At 40.7% G+C, this 20,087-nt stretch overlaps 1 protein-coding gene across 3 annotated transcripts in view; it reads left to right on the top strand.

Annotated features, from left to right (window-relative positions):
• The window catches only part of LOC122811078 (APAF1 interacting protein), a 791,984-nt gene that overhangs the window by 263,428 nt on the left and 508,469 nt on the right, over positions 1-20,087 (top strand). For 2 of the 3 annotated variants that reach the window (XM_044082644.1, XM_044082643.1), the window contains exon 2: positions 17,532-17,738. The exons of the other annotated variant lie outside the window; for it this stretch is intronic. In XM_044082644.1, coding sequence (XP_043938579.1) covers positions 17,649-17,738 — 90 coding nt within the window. In that variant the 5' untranslated portion in view covers positions 17,532-17,648. The remainder of the gene's footprint in view (positions 1-17,531; positions 17,739-20,087) is intronic. 3 annotated transcript variants of the gene reach the window in all.

Here is a 20,087-nt window from a genome sequence, read left to right as displayed (position 1 = left end):
ACTGTTGCAGTCCATACTAGTACGTCAACAAACAAGGAGGAATGCATTCTTACCCATTTTGCAGAGGCCATGAGGGTCTGGGAATGGGTGAGCTCTTCAGACAGCTTTCTTATTGCAATGTACATACCCGGAGAAAACCAGAGTGCTGGCAGACAGACTCAGCAGATCCATTCTGATTTCTCACAAGTGGTCCCTCAGACAGTAGCGAATATGATCTTCAGCCACTGGGGCAAGCCATGCTGCGACCTGTTTGCCACTCCCATGAACAAGTGCACCAAGTACTTCTCTCTGATCCCCCCTCCAGGGGAGTCACCAAGTGAGGCTCTGATTCATGATTGGCCCCCAGATCTCCACTATGCTTATCCCCCTCTTCCTCTCATTCCAGAATTCTTACAGAAACCAAGAAGGTTGAAGAACTCAGTAATCCTCATTGCTTCCTTCTGGCCTTAACATTGACAGGTATGGTTTCCTTTCCTCTGGTCTCACTTGAAATATTCTCCATTTCCAGTATCCCTTATTTCACCCATCAGAAATCAGCATCCCAATCTCCACACCCTCAAAAACTGACAGCACGGTTTCTCCATTTCCAGTGATACAGTCCAGGCTCACTTCCCCAGTTCGTGACATTATCTTGGCTGTTTCTGAGGGTCTAGACCCTCTCTTCAGCTCTCCTAGATAACGTACTGGATTTCTTAGCCGGCATTTTTTAAGTCTAATGCACTGTCATGGTTCAGTTGGCAGACATTTTTAATTTTCATATCGGTTGGTGCCAAATTCCCTTTGCATTTCTGAAAATATTGAAAGCCTTTTTGAATGGTACCTTCTTACTCAGAGCCCTGGTTTGGGACCCTGTTCTTCCCTGGGATCTTTCCATGGTTTTACAAGCTCTGACTGCTGCCCCTTTCAAACCTTCCTCCACAGTTGATTTAAAGCTTCTTTCTTGGAAAATATTGGTGGCTATCACATAAGATTGAAAAGTATCAGAGCTTCAGGTATTATCCAGTATACCTCCTTCTTTGTTTTTTTACAAGTACCGAGTTTCCTTGTTCCCTTGCCTGTTCGTTCTTCCCAAAGTCTATCTGTCTTCCTGTTTTCCTTCCCAATTTAAGTAATGGGGAGTGTATGCTTCATTGTCTAGATGTTCATCACCAACTCTGGTTCAGTCTGAACAGGGCTAAACATTTCAGAATGTCTGATCAGCTATTTGTGTATTTTTCTAAATCTAAACTTGGGTAACCTGTCTCCAAGGTACATCTGTCCAGATGGCTGCCTGTTTCCGTCTCCTCTGTTTGCATAAACAAAGGTGTTTTCTTTTCTGTGCAAGCCTAAATCACACTCCACCAGGATGCTTGCCACTTCTACAGTCCTTTTTTAGTTGTGCTTCTTTTAAATGAGATTTGTTAGGCAGCAACATGGTCAAGTAATCATATCTGTGTCACTCATTACAAACTAGACATTCAGTCCAGGTCTAGGTCTGCCATTGTCTGCACTGTGTTCTGGAGTACTCTCTCTCTCTCACTTAGTACTATGTAGCCATTTGACTGTCTGGGGACTCTGTCCGTTAGTATGAGATGGGCAAAAAAGACAACATCAGATATGGAAGTTATACACTTACCATAATGATAGATCTGTGTTTTCTATCTGTCTCAGTCATCCCTTCCACTGCTCCCCCTTCCAAATTGTTATTGCATTTTGTAGCTCTTAGGAGGCCTCGCGGGCCAGTCCAAGGACTTGTTGGGACCCTCTGGTCTGTTTTGTTAATGTTTTTCTATTGCAAGGGGTCTGTTCTCTCTCCTTCATTGTGAACCTGTTTGCATAAGGGTCATATTCGATCTAAAGAATAATAGGCTTGTAAGGAATTGAGAAGAGAGGAAGTTAAGCTTTAGAGCTGAAGGTTAGGTATAGCTGGTGTCAAATCCGATCAGATGCAAGGAAAGCACAGGTTAAAACTGATAGAAGTAGACAACATGGACCTTTCACTTTTGTTTATCAGCATCAGGGGCTAGTACATTTAGAGAAAATTCAGCTTACGCCCTAGTTCTCCAAACTTCCTTTAAACTGATTCAATAAACTTGAAGCAGAAAAGTGTGAGGTAGTTTTACGTGCGGATTTCCTTCACATTTTTGTTTGTGTGAAGATAGTTCTGATCATGATACTGCATTAATCTATCTCTGTAGCTTTCAGCTTTATTTCATTACTTTCTAGTAGTTTGGTAAGAGGTGGATTTAAAAGGGGTACTTGTTTGCATTTGGAAGTTGTATCAGATTTCTGTAACAAGATTTACTGGATTTGCACTGCTAGCAAAATGCAGTTTTTGGATAATGTGTTCCATCTGTATGATATGTATAGCTCTCAAACCCTTACCTCTGGAATCAGGGGCAACATAGAAATCAAGGGCAAATGCCTAAAATCTGGCACACTTTTGAAATATTGTTACTACTGATTTTGACAGTAAAATTAATGGGAAAGTTTGAATTAGAATGTATTTTCTAAAGCCAAATAGTCCCAACTGTAATGGATTCCATTTTTTGGACAGTAGCATGTTATCTTTTCAGAAAAAGAAATAATCACCAGTATTTGGTAATGACGGAATAAAACTTTGATCCATAATCTGTGATGCCCTGAAAATCAAGAACGTGAGGTGTACTGTAGCTGTAGTTCTCGCAGTGTTAGAGCATACAAAACATTTGCAGAATAGAGAACCACAGGAATACTGGTTAGGTAGAGAATGCTTTGTGCACTGTTTCAGTGCATTGAAAGTATTCTTTGATCAGTAATTATGAGGATTTTTAAGATCCACATAATAAGGCCAGTATAGACTGTTTTGTAAATGAACTTTATTAAGAGAAATTATTTTATGTACAATTTTTTTTCCATCTGAAATGCTTATAGTTGAGAGATTTCAGGAGTGTTTAACAGTTCTTCAGCAGTTGTGCTCTGTTTGTGTCTGTGGTTTTGTCATTTTACTTTGTAGTACATCATAATTCACCAGTTTTCGGAAATAATTTTATTCCTGGCTGCATGTTGGTCAGTTGTTTTGGTTCATGGTGTAATGTTAATTATTCATTCTCTGTTCCACAACATGCAGTCTTTTGGAGAATCTTCAGCAGACAACATGCTACACCTTTAATGGCATATTGTAGAGTTTCTGTTTTGCTATTGGTAAAGCATTTATTTATTTATTTAAATTGGCATGCTGCTCTTTATTTTCCAATGGGTGGAAAGCAACTACCATGCTTTAACATACACACTTTATATAGACACCCTGGTCATTACTCAGCAATTTAGTACTATATTCGTTTATTTTACTACTATCTTTAAATACTTTTTATTATAGATAGTGTTTGCTATGATGGTAGGGGTTGCAACTTTGATAATATATATCACAGGTAATGGCAGATTAGACTGAATACAAGTAGAAGTCCAGGTTTAAATTATTTTGTTAATATTAAATGTGTGTTTAAATCTAGACCAATTAAAAAGAACAAATTCATTTTTCAGTTTGGTTGTGCAAGTTTCTTTTCAATTTCTGTTTAAAAACATTTGCAAATTCACTTTTATTGTTTTTATTATTGGTTTGAAAGCATGTAACTGTTTTGTTTGCACCAATTCTGAAGTCTGTTCAGACAAAAGTTCTTAACTCTAGAAGTTAAAAGCTTTAGTTGTCTGTATTTTCTACAGAGGCCTAAAAGTTTCTTATGGTCTTTTATCATATTTTTATATCTCATCTAGAGTTTCAGAGAGGTTTATTATACTCTGAAGTTCTTTAAGACCTCCATGTGATTTGCTCCATGTAGCAGAGGGATGGAGCCCTTTCTGTAACCTAGGTGACCAGGATCTATTAGCAGCCTGACCGTTGGAGGAGCCAAACACATAGTGAGCAGTTAGTGCCAGCTTGTCTACCCTGAGGGAGGGAGATGATCCAGTTTGCTCTGACAGTTGCTACCATAGTGAAATAGAAGTCACAGCTTATTGACCAGTGATGTGTGTTTAGCTATTCCAAGCAGCTGTTAGGCAGTAGCCTTTGGAGGGTGTCTGAGTGCAGGAGCTTAAATGTTGCCATGAGATAAGATATATCAGATTGTCACAGAAGCAAGCATTGCATGTCATCGTCTGTGGTTGGAGACTTAGGCCATTGCCTGAAATCTCTGCTGTCTTCCTGAATTATGGTCTGCCATATTCAGCTGTCACCTCAGGAGGTAATGAATGGACTTGATTGCAGGAGGGATGATGGTTAGCAGGTAGTCGGGGTAAAAAGTAATAAAAACTAAAAAGCTCTGCCTCAAAAAATGAAAATAACAATTATCATTTTTATAAATTGTGCATTTTAATTCTCAAAAGCACAAATGCTAATTAAAAAAAGCCAAAACAAGGGGACAAGAATAATTTTTAAACACCTTTATTAAATTATCACTTAAGACATGGGCAAACATACATTAACAGCAAAGAAAACAAACCATACAAACTTTTTTTTCCCATTCACATACCTTTCCTTCCCTTGCAACTCACCAGTCCATCATTTCATAAATTGCTGAATTCCTGCTGTCCCTCAAACTTCACTCCTCTTTCTCTTCCTGAGCACATGTATTGTTCTCACAATTTCCATTTATTTATAGGTAATTTCTAAAAATCCTTTTTCAGGTTCTTTGATCTATTTTATAATATTTGGTACTTCATATACAGTTAGTTTGGCTTTGATTTCCATTTTCAAGAGATTGTTTTTCTGGCAGCCAGCGAAATTAAACTTGAGGCCTTACAGTATCTAGGCAATTTAGATCTTGTGTCCCAGCTAAAAAGAATCATTTACTTAGTTACAGCCATTTGTTCACCTAATATTTCTGACAGAGTACTCTTTTTGGGAATTTTTAAAATCTGCCAACTCATTATACTCCCAAAGCATATGTTCCCACTTATCTTTTTCTTCCCTGTTACATATCCAGAATTTTCTGTCTATCTGAGGAAAAATTCTTTGAAGTCTGCTTGAGATATAAAAATACGAATGCAAACATTTGCAGGCAAAGATCATAAACCTTCTGGAATTTATTGCATACTTCGGAGTTATACATATGTTGTCCCATTGTTTTCTTGTAAACTGCTTTTCCAGTCTCTTCTAACCTCCTCTGATTCCTATAGTTATCATGCAATATTTTATATGCCCTTCTAGTTATCCATTTCTTAACAGCAGCTTCTGTTCAACAAGAATAGTTTGTCACCATACTGGTTATCTAGTGAATTCTAAACAGTTGGGTACACTTTTCTTCAGAGGATGGCATGAAGTGATAATGTTTTGTAGTGTCAACTAGTGAAGTACAAACAGCATTAACGTCATAAGCCACTGTTGTGTTAGGCAACTCAAAAGACATGGTAAAGGAGATTAGCTCTTGCAAGGTGTTTCCTGTTGAGGAACCAAAAGACTACCAAACAAATCTCCGCTCACCACTCCAATCCACCATACCAAAAGTCAGGATCCAGTAACACAATTTTATTTAAGGTTAAGTGCTTCCTTCCCTAAGAGGGACTTCATCAGAACAAAATCGCAACTCAAACCCAGCCCTTTTATATGCATCCCATATTAACGCAATTAAACAATGAAACCATTAAGCCTTACTTAATTATTTACATCTTAAAATCCAATTTAAAAACAATTATCTACATCACTTTGTTAAACTATGCCAAAATGCACTAAAAGTACAGTAGTCAAACTCCATGAAAGCTACAATAAAAAACATTCCTAACCCAGAATGTGTTTTAATTTTAATAAACAGGCAATATTTATACTTTCATTGATTCCCAGATACTGTGTGGTATTTAACCTTAACTGCCACTTGAGCTCACAAACATCTAAATGAATATCCAAAACCCTACCCTGAAAATCTTTAATCAACTGCTGCAAAACCATGAATTTAAAAACATGATCCCTGAACTCATGAACATGTCTAAATAGTGCATTGGTGATTTATTATTTCTTATATCAAGTGCTCACTGATCCTTTCTTTAAGATGCCTACAAGTTTTTCCCACATAATAAGTGGGACAATTTAAGCACTTAGCCAGATAAGCTACATTCTTACTATTACAATTAAAATACCCAGTTAAATAAATGATTTAGCCATTCAAGTTAAATTGATCATTGGTTTCCAAAATGTTTTTACAGCAGGCTCCCATCCCACATATAAAATTGCCACTAATCCTGGAATAAACCGGGCATTGGGGAATACACTCTATTCCAAAATGTTCTTGAATGAACTGTCTTTTCGATATACTATTACCGGGGGCCTACCCACTTTTTGAGTTATTTGATGATCCAATTGTAAAATTTCCCATTTGCACCTAATGATGTCAACTTGGAATCCAAATGCTTAAAAATGCTATTTAACCTTAGCCTTACTACAGGATATGTACCTGAACACTGGCGTACAGCATCAGTGGTCCCACTCCACAAAGGGGGTACCTCTACAGACCCTGGGAACTACCGCCCCATAAGGTTAACCAGCCTGGTCTGCAAAGCTATGGAAAGAATCATTATGGAACTCATAAACAGAGACATTGGGGACCTACAGACACTTGACCCCACCCAGTTCGGCTTTGTAAAGGACAGATCCTGCCTTTTGAACCTGGTTGACTTTTTCGAAACAGTCACTAGAGCCATTGATGAGGGAAAAGTAGTCCATACAGCCTACCTGGACTTGGCTAAGGCCTTCGACGCAATGCCCCACTCAGGCATCATAGATAAGCTCAACAGCTTAAATGTAAACCCTTATGTCACTAGATGGGTTGCAAACTGGCTAAAGGACAGAACCCATAAAGTTAAAATCGCTGGAGCAATGTCAGACTCAAAGCCAGTCACAAGTGATGTCCCACAGGGATCTGTCCTGGGACCCCTCTTGTTCGGCATTTATTTCTCAGATGTTAAAGCAAACATGGGAGGGTTGTGGCTGACAAAGTTCGCAGATGACTGAAAACTAGGCGCCATAGTCGATACACCAGCGGACCCATACATCCTACAAAAAGGCCTCACAGAAACGGACAACTGGTGCCGGAGTCATGGCCTTAAACTAAATGCCAGAAAATGTATAGTCATCCCCTTTGGGAAAAACAAAGTACCCACAAATTATCACATAGACAGCAACCCACTGAGTACGGAAAAAGTAATCAGAGACCTAGAGACCCAAGTCGACAGCGACCTCTCATTTGACACCCACATTGCCAAAGTGGTTAGAAAAACATTCTACCTTGCACACCTTATCATGAAGGGATTCGCATCCAGATCCAAGGATGTCATTGTACCCCTATACTCCTCCCTCATCAGACCCATGATTGAGTACAATGCCCCATTTGGTATATACCTCACCCGGCATTTGCAACAGCTGGAAAGACCACAAAAGTACCTCACCAAGAGGATCAAGGGTCTCCAACATATGTCTTATTCTGCCATACTAAAGAAACTCCAGCTCTCTTCAGTAGCATACTGCCTGCTCAGAGGTGATCTCTGCCTGACGTACAAGGCCATGTCCAATCAGGAACTGATGGACATCCTCCACCTCAAAAAATCCAAATCCATCAGAACCACGAGAGCTAAAGACTTAAACCTCGGCACAAGTATGAATAGGACATGCTGGAGGGATAGATTCATAACCCAGAGGCTTCCCATGCTCTGGAACAAGATCCCAGTTCATGTTAGGCAGAGCCCCTCACTGACTCTCTTCAAGAGAAATCTTGATGAGTGGATGGGAGATCGTAAGTTTACCCCAGGGGTCACATCTGTGTCACTACTAGACAGGGGCACAGTAAACTAATTCTATTATATAAGGGGACCTTCACTGTGTCACTACTAGACAGAGGCACAATATTCTAAATCTATTATGTGCATTTTGTACCATTTTATGGTGTGGCGAAAGCCACATCACTATGGCTAGGCTTACAAATGCCTCAGGGCAGATAGCCTAGTACTAAACTATGAAACTATAAATTAAATGTAGTGATAATGCTAAGCTTCATGTTTGTCCTATCCTTCCCATTAAAGTGTAAACCATCAGGCCCTAAGCCTGTTCCATCTTTTACACCTAATATAGTTTTATAAATGCCATCAATTCACTTTTTAGTACTTCATTGGAGACCTCCTTCAACATCTGAGGGTGGTAGCTTAAACATCTGGATTATAAAGCTCACTTCGTCCTTAAACTTCTCCATATCACTGACCTTTCTGGCAGCCCTAGCCAATTGTCTTTTTATGATAGACTTTTTTTGGTGGTAGGGATGCCAGCTGTCAAAATCTAAATAAGAATTAGAAAATGTGGGTTTTCGGAAAATTTCAGATGTCATCTTGTTATTTACCAAATCAATCACCAAATGTACATCTAAATAAGTAATAGATTCTTTACTGTAACCGAATGTAAATTTTAGAAAATGTACAGTCTCATTAATATACTGCAAAAATTTTTTTAACAGTTCCTCAGCCACTTTCCATATCAAAAAAATATCATCCAAAAATCTGGTATAACGGGAAATCCTAGACTGGAAAATTACTTTTGAAAACAAATTCTTGCTCCCAGAAGGACGTCACATAGTTTGCAAAAACAAGGGCACAAGCCACCCCCATTGCCACCCCCGTGGCCTGTTTAAAATATTGCCCTTCAAAAAATACATAATTGTTCTTGAGCACTAATTCCATTAATACCAGAAATTTGTTAATCTGATCTTGGTCATATAATTTTGTTTTAATCAATTGAGCCTCCAACCATGTTAACCCCATTTCAATTGTAACCAAGTAAATGTCATTGCTTACCTCTATTGTGTTTAATTTGTCTAAGAAATTCCATGAATCCTTGCATATATATGGAAAGGAAACCAAACCTTTTTGTAATTGAACATCCAAAAATTTGCTAATAGCCTGCTTCCCATCAACTATTTGCCTAAAACTGGTGATGTTCTTCATCTCACATTGCTGCAGTCCTTACACTTGGGTAGTCCGCTGTCCTCGGTCGGCCCGAATATCAAAGTATAAGGCTGACGTCGGTCAAGGCGCATTTGACTGACATCAGGACGTCAGGGTACAAATGCGCATGACCGACGTCATATCCTCAGTCTTTTTTGCCGCATGGTCCGATGCAGAAGCAGCATTGCAAGTGCCGGTTGGCGTTCTGAGATTTTTCGATTTCGGAGTTTCAGACCGAGTCAAAGTTGGCTAAGTACCCCGTTGGGGAATATTTTAGTTTTTTCTTGCCTCAGTGGTTTACCGGATGTCAGAAAAAGTGAATAATTGCATTTCTTGTGGGAAACAGATACCGCATAGAGACTATCATACTTTGTGTATTCCTTGTTTAGGGCCTGAGCACGACGTTGTTGGGTGTCGCTCTTGTGCTAGATTCAATAAACGCACTATAAAGAGAAGGTTGGATTGTGCCAGGTTAGACTTTGGGAAGCGGTGCAATTATAAAATGCCGTCGGATGCTCCGACGCCCGCTTCTTCGAAGAAGCGCAAGGACAAAGCAGTTAAGCCTAGGCTAGAGGAACCGTCTGTACCGGACGCCGGTTCTTTAGAGGTGTCGGTGGAGCCGGTGGTTCCACCGGAGGTTTCTTTGGGTTCCCAGGGAGAGACTTTGTTATTGCAGGATGTGGCCTCTCAGGAGGCAGGTCAGGCTGAAGGGGCTTCTCAGGTTACTATACTCCCCTCCCTTCCTAGGGTGGTTAGGCCCTCTCCTCCTGTTTCCAAGGCTTCTCCCATAGGCAGGCCAGGTTTAGCTTCAGTTGGTGTCACCCCTAGTTCTTCAGGAACTGTGCCCAAGAAGCATATGCTTAAAATGGCAGAAGATTTGATTTCTTTGATTAGGGGTTCTTTGCCCCCTCCTGATAAGAGATCTAGGGTGGAGCCTGAGCTAGGGAGTTTTGAGCAGGCTTCGGATGTTTCAGAGTCTTCGGCTGAAGACTTGCAGGAGTATTCTCCTTATTCTGATTCTGATGTGGATGATTCTACTCCTTCTGCTTCTCCTCCTGAGGATTTTTCTTTTTCAGAAACTCTTCATTCCATGAGGGAGCATTTTAAGTGGGAAGGTCAGGACTTCTCTGATTCCAGGAAAAGGCTTAGGGAATTTTGTTTTACCCCAGCATAGGCCTTTGGCTATACCTCCTGTTTTGGATGTGGTGGAAGATGTTTTTACAGAGGCTTCTCTTAATCCTGATTCTTTGCCTCCTGCTCCTGTTAAACCGGATAGATATTACAGGGTGCCTGAAGCTCATAAGTATCTTTTAAGAGTCCTAGGGCAGACCCAGAAACTGTTAGTCAGGGGCCTAAAGGTGTTAAGGCTTCTGTTGTCAAGAATCCGGTTCCTACAGACAGAGGCCAGGGCTTTGGATAGATGGGGAAAGAAAGTTTATACTTCTTCCACTCTAGCTATGAGGGCTTTGAATTGCCAGTTTCACATGTTGAAATACCAAAACTATCTCCTTTCACAATTGAAGTCTAAGGTTGATGCTCTGGCGGAAGGTATTGATTGTAAAGAGTTACAAGATTTAGTACATGTTTCTGAACAGGTGGGTAAGCATTCCTTGCAATGTGGTTTTGATGCTGTACAGGCCTCGTCTAGGGTGGCTGCCACTGGGTCAGTTCTTCGCAGGCACGCCTGGCTGAGGGATCAGAATTTATCTGACCATGTTAAAACAAGGATTTTAGATGCTCCTTTACAATCTGATGTGTTGTTTGGTTCTCCTGTTGAGGCAGTTTTAAAGAAAATGGAAGACAAGGCTAAGTCTATGCAGACTGTTAAAGATTTTTTGCAGGTTCAGCCTCCAAAGTTTAGTAGAAATTGGCCTACTAAGGGGTGGACATATCCTTCTTATGATTCCCAGTCTAGGGGTAGGTCTAGACGTGGTAGGGGCAGAGCTCAGGGCTCTTTCAGGCCTAGAACAGGGAGTTCTCCTGCACAGTCTTCGGGTGAGGGCAGGGGTCAGTCCTTTCGTAAACAGACCCAATGACCTACCTTTTCAGCTGCCAGAGCCTTCTCGTCTGGCAGCACCTTTGGGAGGAAGGTTGGCACTTTTCAAAGAAAATTGGAGTTTAATTACCCAAGACAGATGGGTATTGGATATCCTACACCACGGTTACAGGTTTTATTTCCATACCTTGCCTCCTTTCAAAGGCATGCCAGACGTTCCTCCTCAGCAAAGGATAGAGGCTCACAAGCAAATTTCTCTGTTACTCCAAATAGGGGCCATTCAGCCGGTCCCTATGCCAGAAGTGGGCCTAGGATTTTATTCTCGCCTGTTCCTAGTACCAAAGAAAGGGAACATGTGGAGACCAATTTTGGACTTATCTATCCTCAACACTTATCTGGACATTCCCAAGTTCAAAATGTTGACGTTACAGCAGCTTTTACCTCTGCTGGGCAAAGATCATTGGATGGTAACTTTGGATCTCAAGGAGGCTTATCTTCATGTTCTTATCAGACTGAGTTGCAGGAAGTATCTGCGTTTTCGAGCTGGGACTTCTCATTATCAGTTCTCTGCATTGCCCTTTGGCTTATCTACTGCGCCCAGAGTGTTCACGAAAGTTCTGGCTCCAGTGATAGCTTTCCTCAGGTTAAAAGGAATACAGATCTATCCTTATTTGGACGATTGCCTGATTCTGGCTCAAGGAAGGGACGAGCTTCTTCATCATTTGGATTATGTGATAGCAGTGCTAAGATGCCTGGGGTATTCTGTGAACGAAATAAAGTCCAATCTAGTACCCTCTCAGGACATGTGCTTTCTGGGTGTGAGACTGAATACAGCATCCCAGATGGCCTTTTGACCCCGGACAAACAAAAGAATCTTTCCCTTTACTTTCATCAGTTGTCTCATCAGTCCAGGCTGACTGCAAGGACAGTCCTTCAAGCCTTGGGGTTCATGGCATCTTGTATTCTGGTGCTTCCCAATGCCAAACTGCATATGAGGAAGCTACAATGGTATCTCAAAAATGTATGGACACAGCACTGCCAGGATTTGGACACTGTCATTCAAATAATACCTTGCATTCAAAAGGAATTGTTGTGGTGGGCTCAGGAATGTCACCTAAACAAGGGACTCTCTGTGACCCGGCCAGAGGCGAGTCAGATTCTAAAGACAGATGCCTCAGACAAAGCTTGGGGAGCTCATCTGAATGGAAAGTGGATACAAGACAAGTGGCCTGCCAGACTACAACATCTACATATCAACTTGAAAGAGATGTTAGCAGTCCAGTTTGCATTAATAGCTTTCAAGGATTTACTTCTTCCAGGGCAGGTGTTGATTCTAACAGACAACACAACTGTCATGTGGTACATCAACAAGCAAGGCGGAACACATTCTTATCCTCTATGCAGGCAAGCAATGATTTTGTGGGAGACTGCTCTCAGTTTACAGCTAAATCTTCAGGCAAGGTTTCTGCCGGAGCACAGAACTCCTTAGCAGATGTGTTGAGCAGACAAATTATGGATCCCCACGAGTGGAAATTGGATCCTCATGTATTTCAGAAATTGACAGTGTCATGGGGAACTCCAGACATAGATCTGTTCGCTTCTCCACTAAACCACCAGCTGCCAAAGTTTTGCACAAAAAGGTTTCATCCCACAGCTTGGAAAGTGGATGCTCTTTCTTTCAATTGGAGCAATCTTCATGTGTATGCCTTTCCGCCTCTGCCTCTCCTCCCAAAGGTACTACTAAAGGCCAGACAAGACAAGCCACGGATGATTTTGATAGCTCCAGATTGGCTTCGACAGCATTGGTACCCATTACTGAGAAGCCTGGTACGGAAGCCTCCATGGCCTTTACCTTCGATTCCACACCTGTTGTCTCAGGAGGACAGTCATTTGCTCAATGTCAAGCTTCACTCTCTGCACCTAACAGCCTGGCATATTCTGTTTTGAACCATAGTGGGCCTCCACTTCCACAGCAAGTTTTGAATGTTATTTTGGAAGCTAGAAGGCCTAGTACAAGGAAAGTGTACGCAGATAAATGGAAGAGATTTTTATTTTGGAGTGCAGCAAAGGATTTTGATGTTTCTGAGCCTAATTTAAGTGTGGCTCTTCAATATCTTACTGAGTTACTGGACAAAGGTTTGTCCTTCTCTTCTATTAAGGTTCATGCTGCAGCAATTTCGCTCATTATGATTGTGACCCACCATTGTTTTCTCATCCTTTGTTCAAGCAATTTCTTAGAGGGGCAAAGAATATAAGACCCCCACGAAGAGCTCCTACTCCTGCTTGGGATCTCAATTTTGTGTTGGAGAAACTCACTCTACAACCTTTTGAGCCTGCAGCTACTACTGAATTAAAGTTTTTATCATGGAAGACTGCTTTTTTGTTGGCTATTACCTCTGCAAGAAGGGTTTCTGAATTGCAGGCCCTTATGGCGGTTGAGCCTTTCTTAATTTTCCATAAGGATAGGGTATCTTTACGTACTAATCCTTCCTTTATGCCTAAAGTGGTTTCTAGTGTGGCTTTAAACCAAACTATTCATTTGCCTACTTTTTATGCAAATCCCCAAAATAAAGGGGAAAAGATTTTGCACACTTTAGATGTACACAGGCAGTTGCGATATTATTTGGACAGAACTAAAGGGTTCAGGCAGTCTCAGCAGTTATTTGTTTCTTTTGCTTTGAGTTCTCAGGGCAAGCCTGTGTCAAAACAAACTATTTCTAAGTGGATTGGGTTTTGCATTGCTTTCTGTTATTCCCATCATGGCAAGGAAGTTCCAGCTGGGATTAGGCCTCATTCCACTAGGGCTACTGCCACTTGACAGCTTTTTGAGGGGGGTGGCAACTAAGGATATTTTGGAGGCAGCTACTTGGAGTTCAGTGCATACTTTTTCTAGGCATTATCACCTACCACTTTACTCTAAATCCAGGGCTGGTTTTGCCACTGCTGTTTTGCAGGGCATTTTGGCAGCTCCTGCTTCCTTATAATTTGGCCATCCTCCCTTACCTCTGCTTTGGGATTCTACCCAAGTGTAAGGACTGCAGCAATGTGAGATGAAGAACATAGTACAGTTTTGTACCTACCATAAATGTAGATGTTCGAAGATCCACATTGCTGCAGTCCAATTTACCCTCCCTCCTTCCCCTCTGTAGTTAGAGGCGGTTGTGTGGGTTGGGTTGTCAATAGGGTGTATATTGTATATATTGTACATATTTTTAGTGCTAGGATGGTTGTTTGTTTGCTGTCTTTTGGTTTTGACCTTTATTTTTAGGGTCTTCTGACATCTGGGGCAAGAAAAGACTGAGGATATGACGTCGGTCATGCGCATTTGTACCCTGACGTCCTGATGTCAGTCAAATGCGCCTTGACCGACGTCAGCCTTATACTTTGATATTCGGGCCGACCGAGGACAGCGGACTACCCAAGTGTAAGGACTGCAGCAATGTGGATCTTCGAACATCTACATTTATGGTAGGTACAAAACTGTACTTTTTTTTTAACCCTTTATGGATTTTGGGAATGCCAAAGACATTAGACACCATCGGGTGGTCATATTTCATGTATTTATATTCCTCTTCACTGATTTGGCCTTGAAAGACTATATCCTCTAGTGCCAAATCAATTTTCTTATTCGTGATGTTAACCTCATTTAATGAGCTTTCCACAAAAGCCCCTTCCATTAACAATGCATTCATGTTATTTGAGTAATCACCCTTATCCATTACTACGATTGCACTACCTTATCGGGTTTCTTAACACAAATATTTTTGTCCTTGGCTATTTCCAACAACAATTCCTGCTCATCTTTGATTACGTTATTCTTCAGTTTGAGCTTAGACTGATTGCACCATTTCCTAATGTCAATTTCAGGTATTCTTTAAAAAACCCCGATAAGATTATTATTGGGTTGTTTGAATGTCCTGGGTGTTTTTAATAATACCTCAGAACCACTATAAGATTCATTCCCAAACAGAATTTTACAATTTTGTTTACATACAAACAGCTTCACATCTATGAGGGTCTCAGCAACATTGCCCCTTCTACTAGGGACAAATGTAAACCCTTTGCCAGCAAATTTGCATGTTCAATAGTTAACTGCTTGCGTGAATAGGTATAAATTTTTAAAATCACCAGCTGCATGTTTAATATGCGGTAAACCAACCTCCTCATCCATTAAAGCTATTAGTATTTCCAAATCTATTGCCTCATGGTTGTCAATCATTATGGAGCAGTCACCACATTGTTCAAATACAACCAAGTCTGATATTACTGAATTACTTTGGCAAAGACCTGCCTCAGACTCCTGTTGACGAATAGAATGTCCGCTAATATTCGAAGCATAAACGCTTTCAGTACTTACAGCAGGAAAGCCCTGTAAGGCTAATTCCATTAGTTCTTCCACTGAAAATTGCAGTTTCTCTGAGTTTTCAGTCTGGCCCCTTGCTGATTGTAATCTATCTTCCCATTCATCAAAAAATGGGACTGCTGCTGTTTCTTACCCCGCAACCGTTCAGAACATTTTACATCTCCTTCGTTATGTGTATACTGGTTCAAACGCTGTTGCTGATGTATCCTCAGAGGTGACGTCACTTCCTCCTCATTACACGACTCATGACTGGACTCCTGGTTACTGTTATCATGATGACCCGAGGAAAAAGGATACACCCTCTCTTTTTGGTATTCAATTAAGTCTCTCTTAAGCTTTTTACATTTCCTTTAAAAATGTTTCCAGAAACACTGTCCAGTTTACTGAAGATATTAGCATAATTATATGGGATGCATATAAAAGGGGTGGGTTTGAATTGTGATTTTGTTCTGATGAAGTCCCTCTTATGGGGAAGAAAGCGCTTAACCTTCAATAAAATTGTGTTATTGGATCCTGACTTTTGGTGTGGTGGATTGGAGTGGTTAACGGTGTTTCCTGTTGAGCTACCATTGTATGACTGTGGGGTTAGTATATTAAAGGGGGGGGGGCTGGGGAGACTCTCCACTTTCTGGTTGTTAGTATTATTTTAATGAGTATTTATGCATGCACGTTAGTATGTTTGTGTATTGCTTTTTTTTTTCTTTTGTGATTGTATGGCTTCATGGTTTGTGCTTTCCTTTTTTTGTCAGTTAGATGGGCTTCATGGTTTGTGCTTTCCTTTTTTTGTCAGTTAGATGGGCTTCATGGTTTGTGCTTTCCTTGTTTTGATACAAATCCCGTATTTGTTACTGTGTCTTTGGTATATACCATGTGCACTTCTGAAATGTTTGGCCTTCACTCAACATTCCTGCACGTGCTTCAATCAGGGGACTGGAGTTTTGGATATTTATAATAACCTTGTGGGTGTAAATAATTGTTAAAATGGTAGATGTGGTATTATATGCTGACCACTTCATGTTGGGATTTTCTCTTGCAGGCAAAATATGACATTAATAACAGGCAACAAATTCTTAATATCCTAACATTTTGTTAGTCAGAAAACTAATGCTGACAAACCCCACTCTGCCTTACACCCATCTTCCTGTGATGGATACAAAGCATCTCTTTTTATATTTTACCTTATGTCAAAGCTTTCTTTAATCTAGATGATGCTCCCTTGTAATCTGTGGTGCTGTTGGTAGGCGAACAATTTCCAGACACGTGGTCCCTGAAGAGCCAGAGTCATTCCACCACAGCAGCATAGATTGTGATTGTCTCCTGCACAATACTCCTCAAAATGCCATATTTCACATGTCTTGATCAAGCATTAATGAATTTGATTCAGTAGATTTGATTTGGATGCATTTTATACTGCTGTGGGAGAGGTGGCTGCATTACCCCAAATTCTTCACTTCCAAAATAAACTCTGGTGTTAATGCTTTTAATGAGCCTGTATACTGTCCCTGTTCCATCAAGTTAATAGTCAATGATAATGCTTTTACATGTTCTGCAAAGATGTGGTTTTAAAGTTTAAAAACAGCTAAAATAAGTATTTTATGTAATATAAAAGTAATGCAAATGAAGTTTTGCATATCTGTACAGAGTTTTCAGTATTTTGCCAAATAATTAGTTTTGTGAAAGGCAGAGTAAAATTTGAATGTAAACATCAGGCTGTCCAGAAAGTCTAGGACAGTCGAGAAAGATTGGGGGGGGGCTTGAAATCTGTTACGTTCCACTGAAAATGCAGTCTAATCATTCATACTATTCAGTGAAACTGTTATGGCCAACCTTTAAGTGAAAACATTACATTTATGGGGGCAAGTTGTGCTGTGCTAATGCAGGCATGCAGCATATGCAGCCAGCACTCTTGCCCATTTACCACATGGATAAGTATATGTTGTGCAAAGTTTGGGGGTGCATGCTTCTTTTCAGTTTCATGACTGGTATGCCAACCAGTTTATGCTGAAGTCAGAGTTAAAACAGTAATTTTTCACTTTTAAACAGAAAGCATGTTAAATAGACGACTTTCTAATGTTGGGTATTATTTTTGTGTATGTGCAGTTTTTTATGTTCTTTCTCTATTGATTGTATTTGCTAGGCAAGTATGACATGCTTCAAAGCAACATACAGTTGATACCTTTCTCATTTGAAGGACTTTGTTTCTTGGTCACCTTTTTAACTGTCTACAACATTTTCCAGAAATCCCATATTTTTCAAGCTACAAGGGTACCTGATCGCTTGAGTTCCTGCTTGACAGTAGGAGGTGGGCCTGAACTCTGTATACTGAAAGCTTAAGAGCATGTGCTAGTCTGGAGCATGAAGATCAGCGACACAGAGAATAGCAGCAGTTGCAGCACTCTGAAGCCAGCCACAAACTCTGCACATCTAATCATTCTGTACATTTCAGTGAGCTCACTAAACTTGCTTTTTACTACTGCTTGTGCTAAAAAATGTTTCCTGCATTGTTTTTTGCTGAAAGATAGAATAGTTGCATTACTGCTGCCATTTTGTTTGGTGCATGTTGCATCCTATAGTCATCATTGCTCTATAATGTAAATCAACAAGCCAATTTCGACTTTCATGATACTGTACTGTTAAATGCTTGGTCCGTTTTATTGTAGCTTACTGTTAAATAACTCACAAAGTGCATCTCATTTTAATTAAATTTAATTAATCATTTTGCCGCTAACCATTTTGCATTGTGTGCATCACTGTCATTAGCAAGTTTAATTGTTTAGTTTGCTGGTGCTTAGCATTCATATGTATTTTTGCTACCCTACAATTACTTGTTTGTGTTGCTGCTTTTATCGTGCATACTGTGGCTGTTTTTTTTCAGTATTTTTTAACAAGCTACTTCATTTGCCTGGATTGAATGAAGGAGTTTGCATTTTGCTTTCTAAGTATAGCAAGCGTTTAAGCTTGTGGATCCTGCACTTTGTAGAAGTTCTGTAGTATGCTTATTACATTGCCAAACCTTGAGAAGCCTACAGTGGTTATGGCTTCTGAGTGCTGCTGTTACTGTGGCAGTTTTTCATGTTGTATGTTTCTCAGAGTTTACCTTTAGTCAGTTCCCCATCACATACAGGGCTACCAGTACACCCACACAAACACTGTGTACAGTATTCTGATTTTTTTTCTTCAGTAATCCTCTGTTTTACCTCATTTTTGTTTTTTTTCCCCCTTTTTTTCCTGTTTAATGTACTTTATAACCTGAATGCAAGCTTTTCCCCATCCCCCTACTTCCATGCACTGCCCAGCCATCCAATCTACTTTCCATAGTTGGTGTAGTACTCCATTAAATGTTTCGTTTTACTGATGCTTTTTAAGCATGCATCACTAACTCAAGAGTCAGCTGTAGTGGTATTATGTAATGCTGTATCTGCTTACCCTTGGAGCTTTTCTCTCCGGGCCTCCGCTGAAAATGGACATGCATCCAGTCGGACTATCCCGGTCAACAAATGTAAAATAAAATTAAAAAAAATTGTTTTAGAGCCATGTATCACTTTTTTCCTCAAAATGCTCAGAGAAACATGGCAATGGTTTCTTTTCAAAATTGTACATCCACAAGCATCTTTACTGTCCCTGTCCCCACTGCTGTGATGGTATTCAGAGCTCTGGGTTCCACTCAAGACACTGATGTGCCTGTAGGTGCAATTAGGTTTGTAGTTGTATGAGATGGCTATGTTAGAGAGTTGCAAAATGTGCAGCCTTTTCCCTTACTTGTTATTAATATGTTCCTGAAATTCTTCCTCCTGCTTCTATAGTCATTGCTGAAGGTTTTCTGTACAGTGTGGCATGCATCCTTTTATCATCACTGATCTTGATTTTCTGTTTCAGTAGTAAACTGTTTCTGATGTTCTTCATGGTTCACTATTACAGTCATTACTGTAGGGTTCTTTCTGCTGGCAGTAGCCCTCGATCGGTCAGAGTCCCAAAGTTGGGTCCGACAGCTGAAGTCGCTCCTGCCCTGACGTCAGTGCGGCAGGGGTATAAAGACCTCAGCCGACGCCATTTTCCCCAGTCTTTCTTGCCATGCGGTGCCCATTGCAAAGCAGTTCTCAAGTGCAGGTTGGCCGACTCCGGTTTGTTTTTGGTGGCTTTTGAATTGAAGACTTCTTCTTTTGAGCTAAGTACCCCATTGGGGAAACCTTTTTCTTGCTCCAGTCCGATGTCAGAAAAAGTTAATAACTGTATTTCTTGTGGGAAGCAAATACCTCATAAGGATTTTCACTCTTACTGTATACCTTGTTTAGGTCGTAACCATGACGTAGCTAATTGTAGGTTTTGTGCTAAGTTTAATCAACGCACTATTAGGCGTAGGTACGATTTTGCCTTCCATTATTTTGGAAAAAGATTTAATTACAATATGTCGTTGGATTCTTATCCGGCTGCTGCAATGTATGAGGCGCAAGGATAAAGACAGGCCTCCGAGGTCCAAAGTGGACGACTTTGTTCAACCAGAGCCAGTTGCCGGTTCGGCTGTCGTCAGTGAGGCGCTTTCGCAGCCCCTGTCGTCTGCCACTTTTGAACCGGTTGCCTGTACCGACTCCCGTGAGGAGCCGATGGAGCCTTCAGACTTTTCAGGGATTGGACCTCCGGATATTGCTCCCTCAGATGAGTCCGGAGCCGCTGTGCAGGCACCAGCTTTTGAGGGAGTTTTTAGGCCTACACAGCTTCATGTACAGATGACTCCAGTTTTGCAGTCAAGGACAAAGGCAAAGACTAAGGCTCTGGCAAAGACAAAGCAGCATGCAC

The sequence above is a fragment of the Protopterus annectens genome, chromosome 9.part0 (assembly GCF_019279795.1).
Source record: "Protopterus annectens isolate FY-2018-M chromosome 9.part0, PAN1.0, whole genome shotgun sequence".
NCBI lineage: Eukaryota > Metazoa > Chordata > Ceratodontiformes > Protopteridae > Protopterus > Protopterus annectens.
Note: the sequence above shows the minus strand (reverse complement) of the source record. Positions and strands in the feature narration are given on the sequence as shown.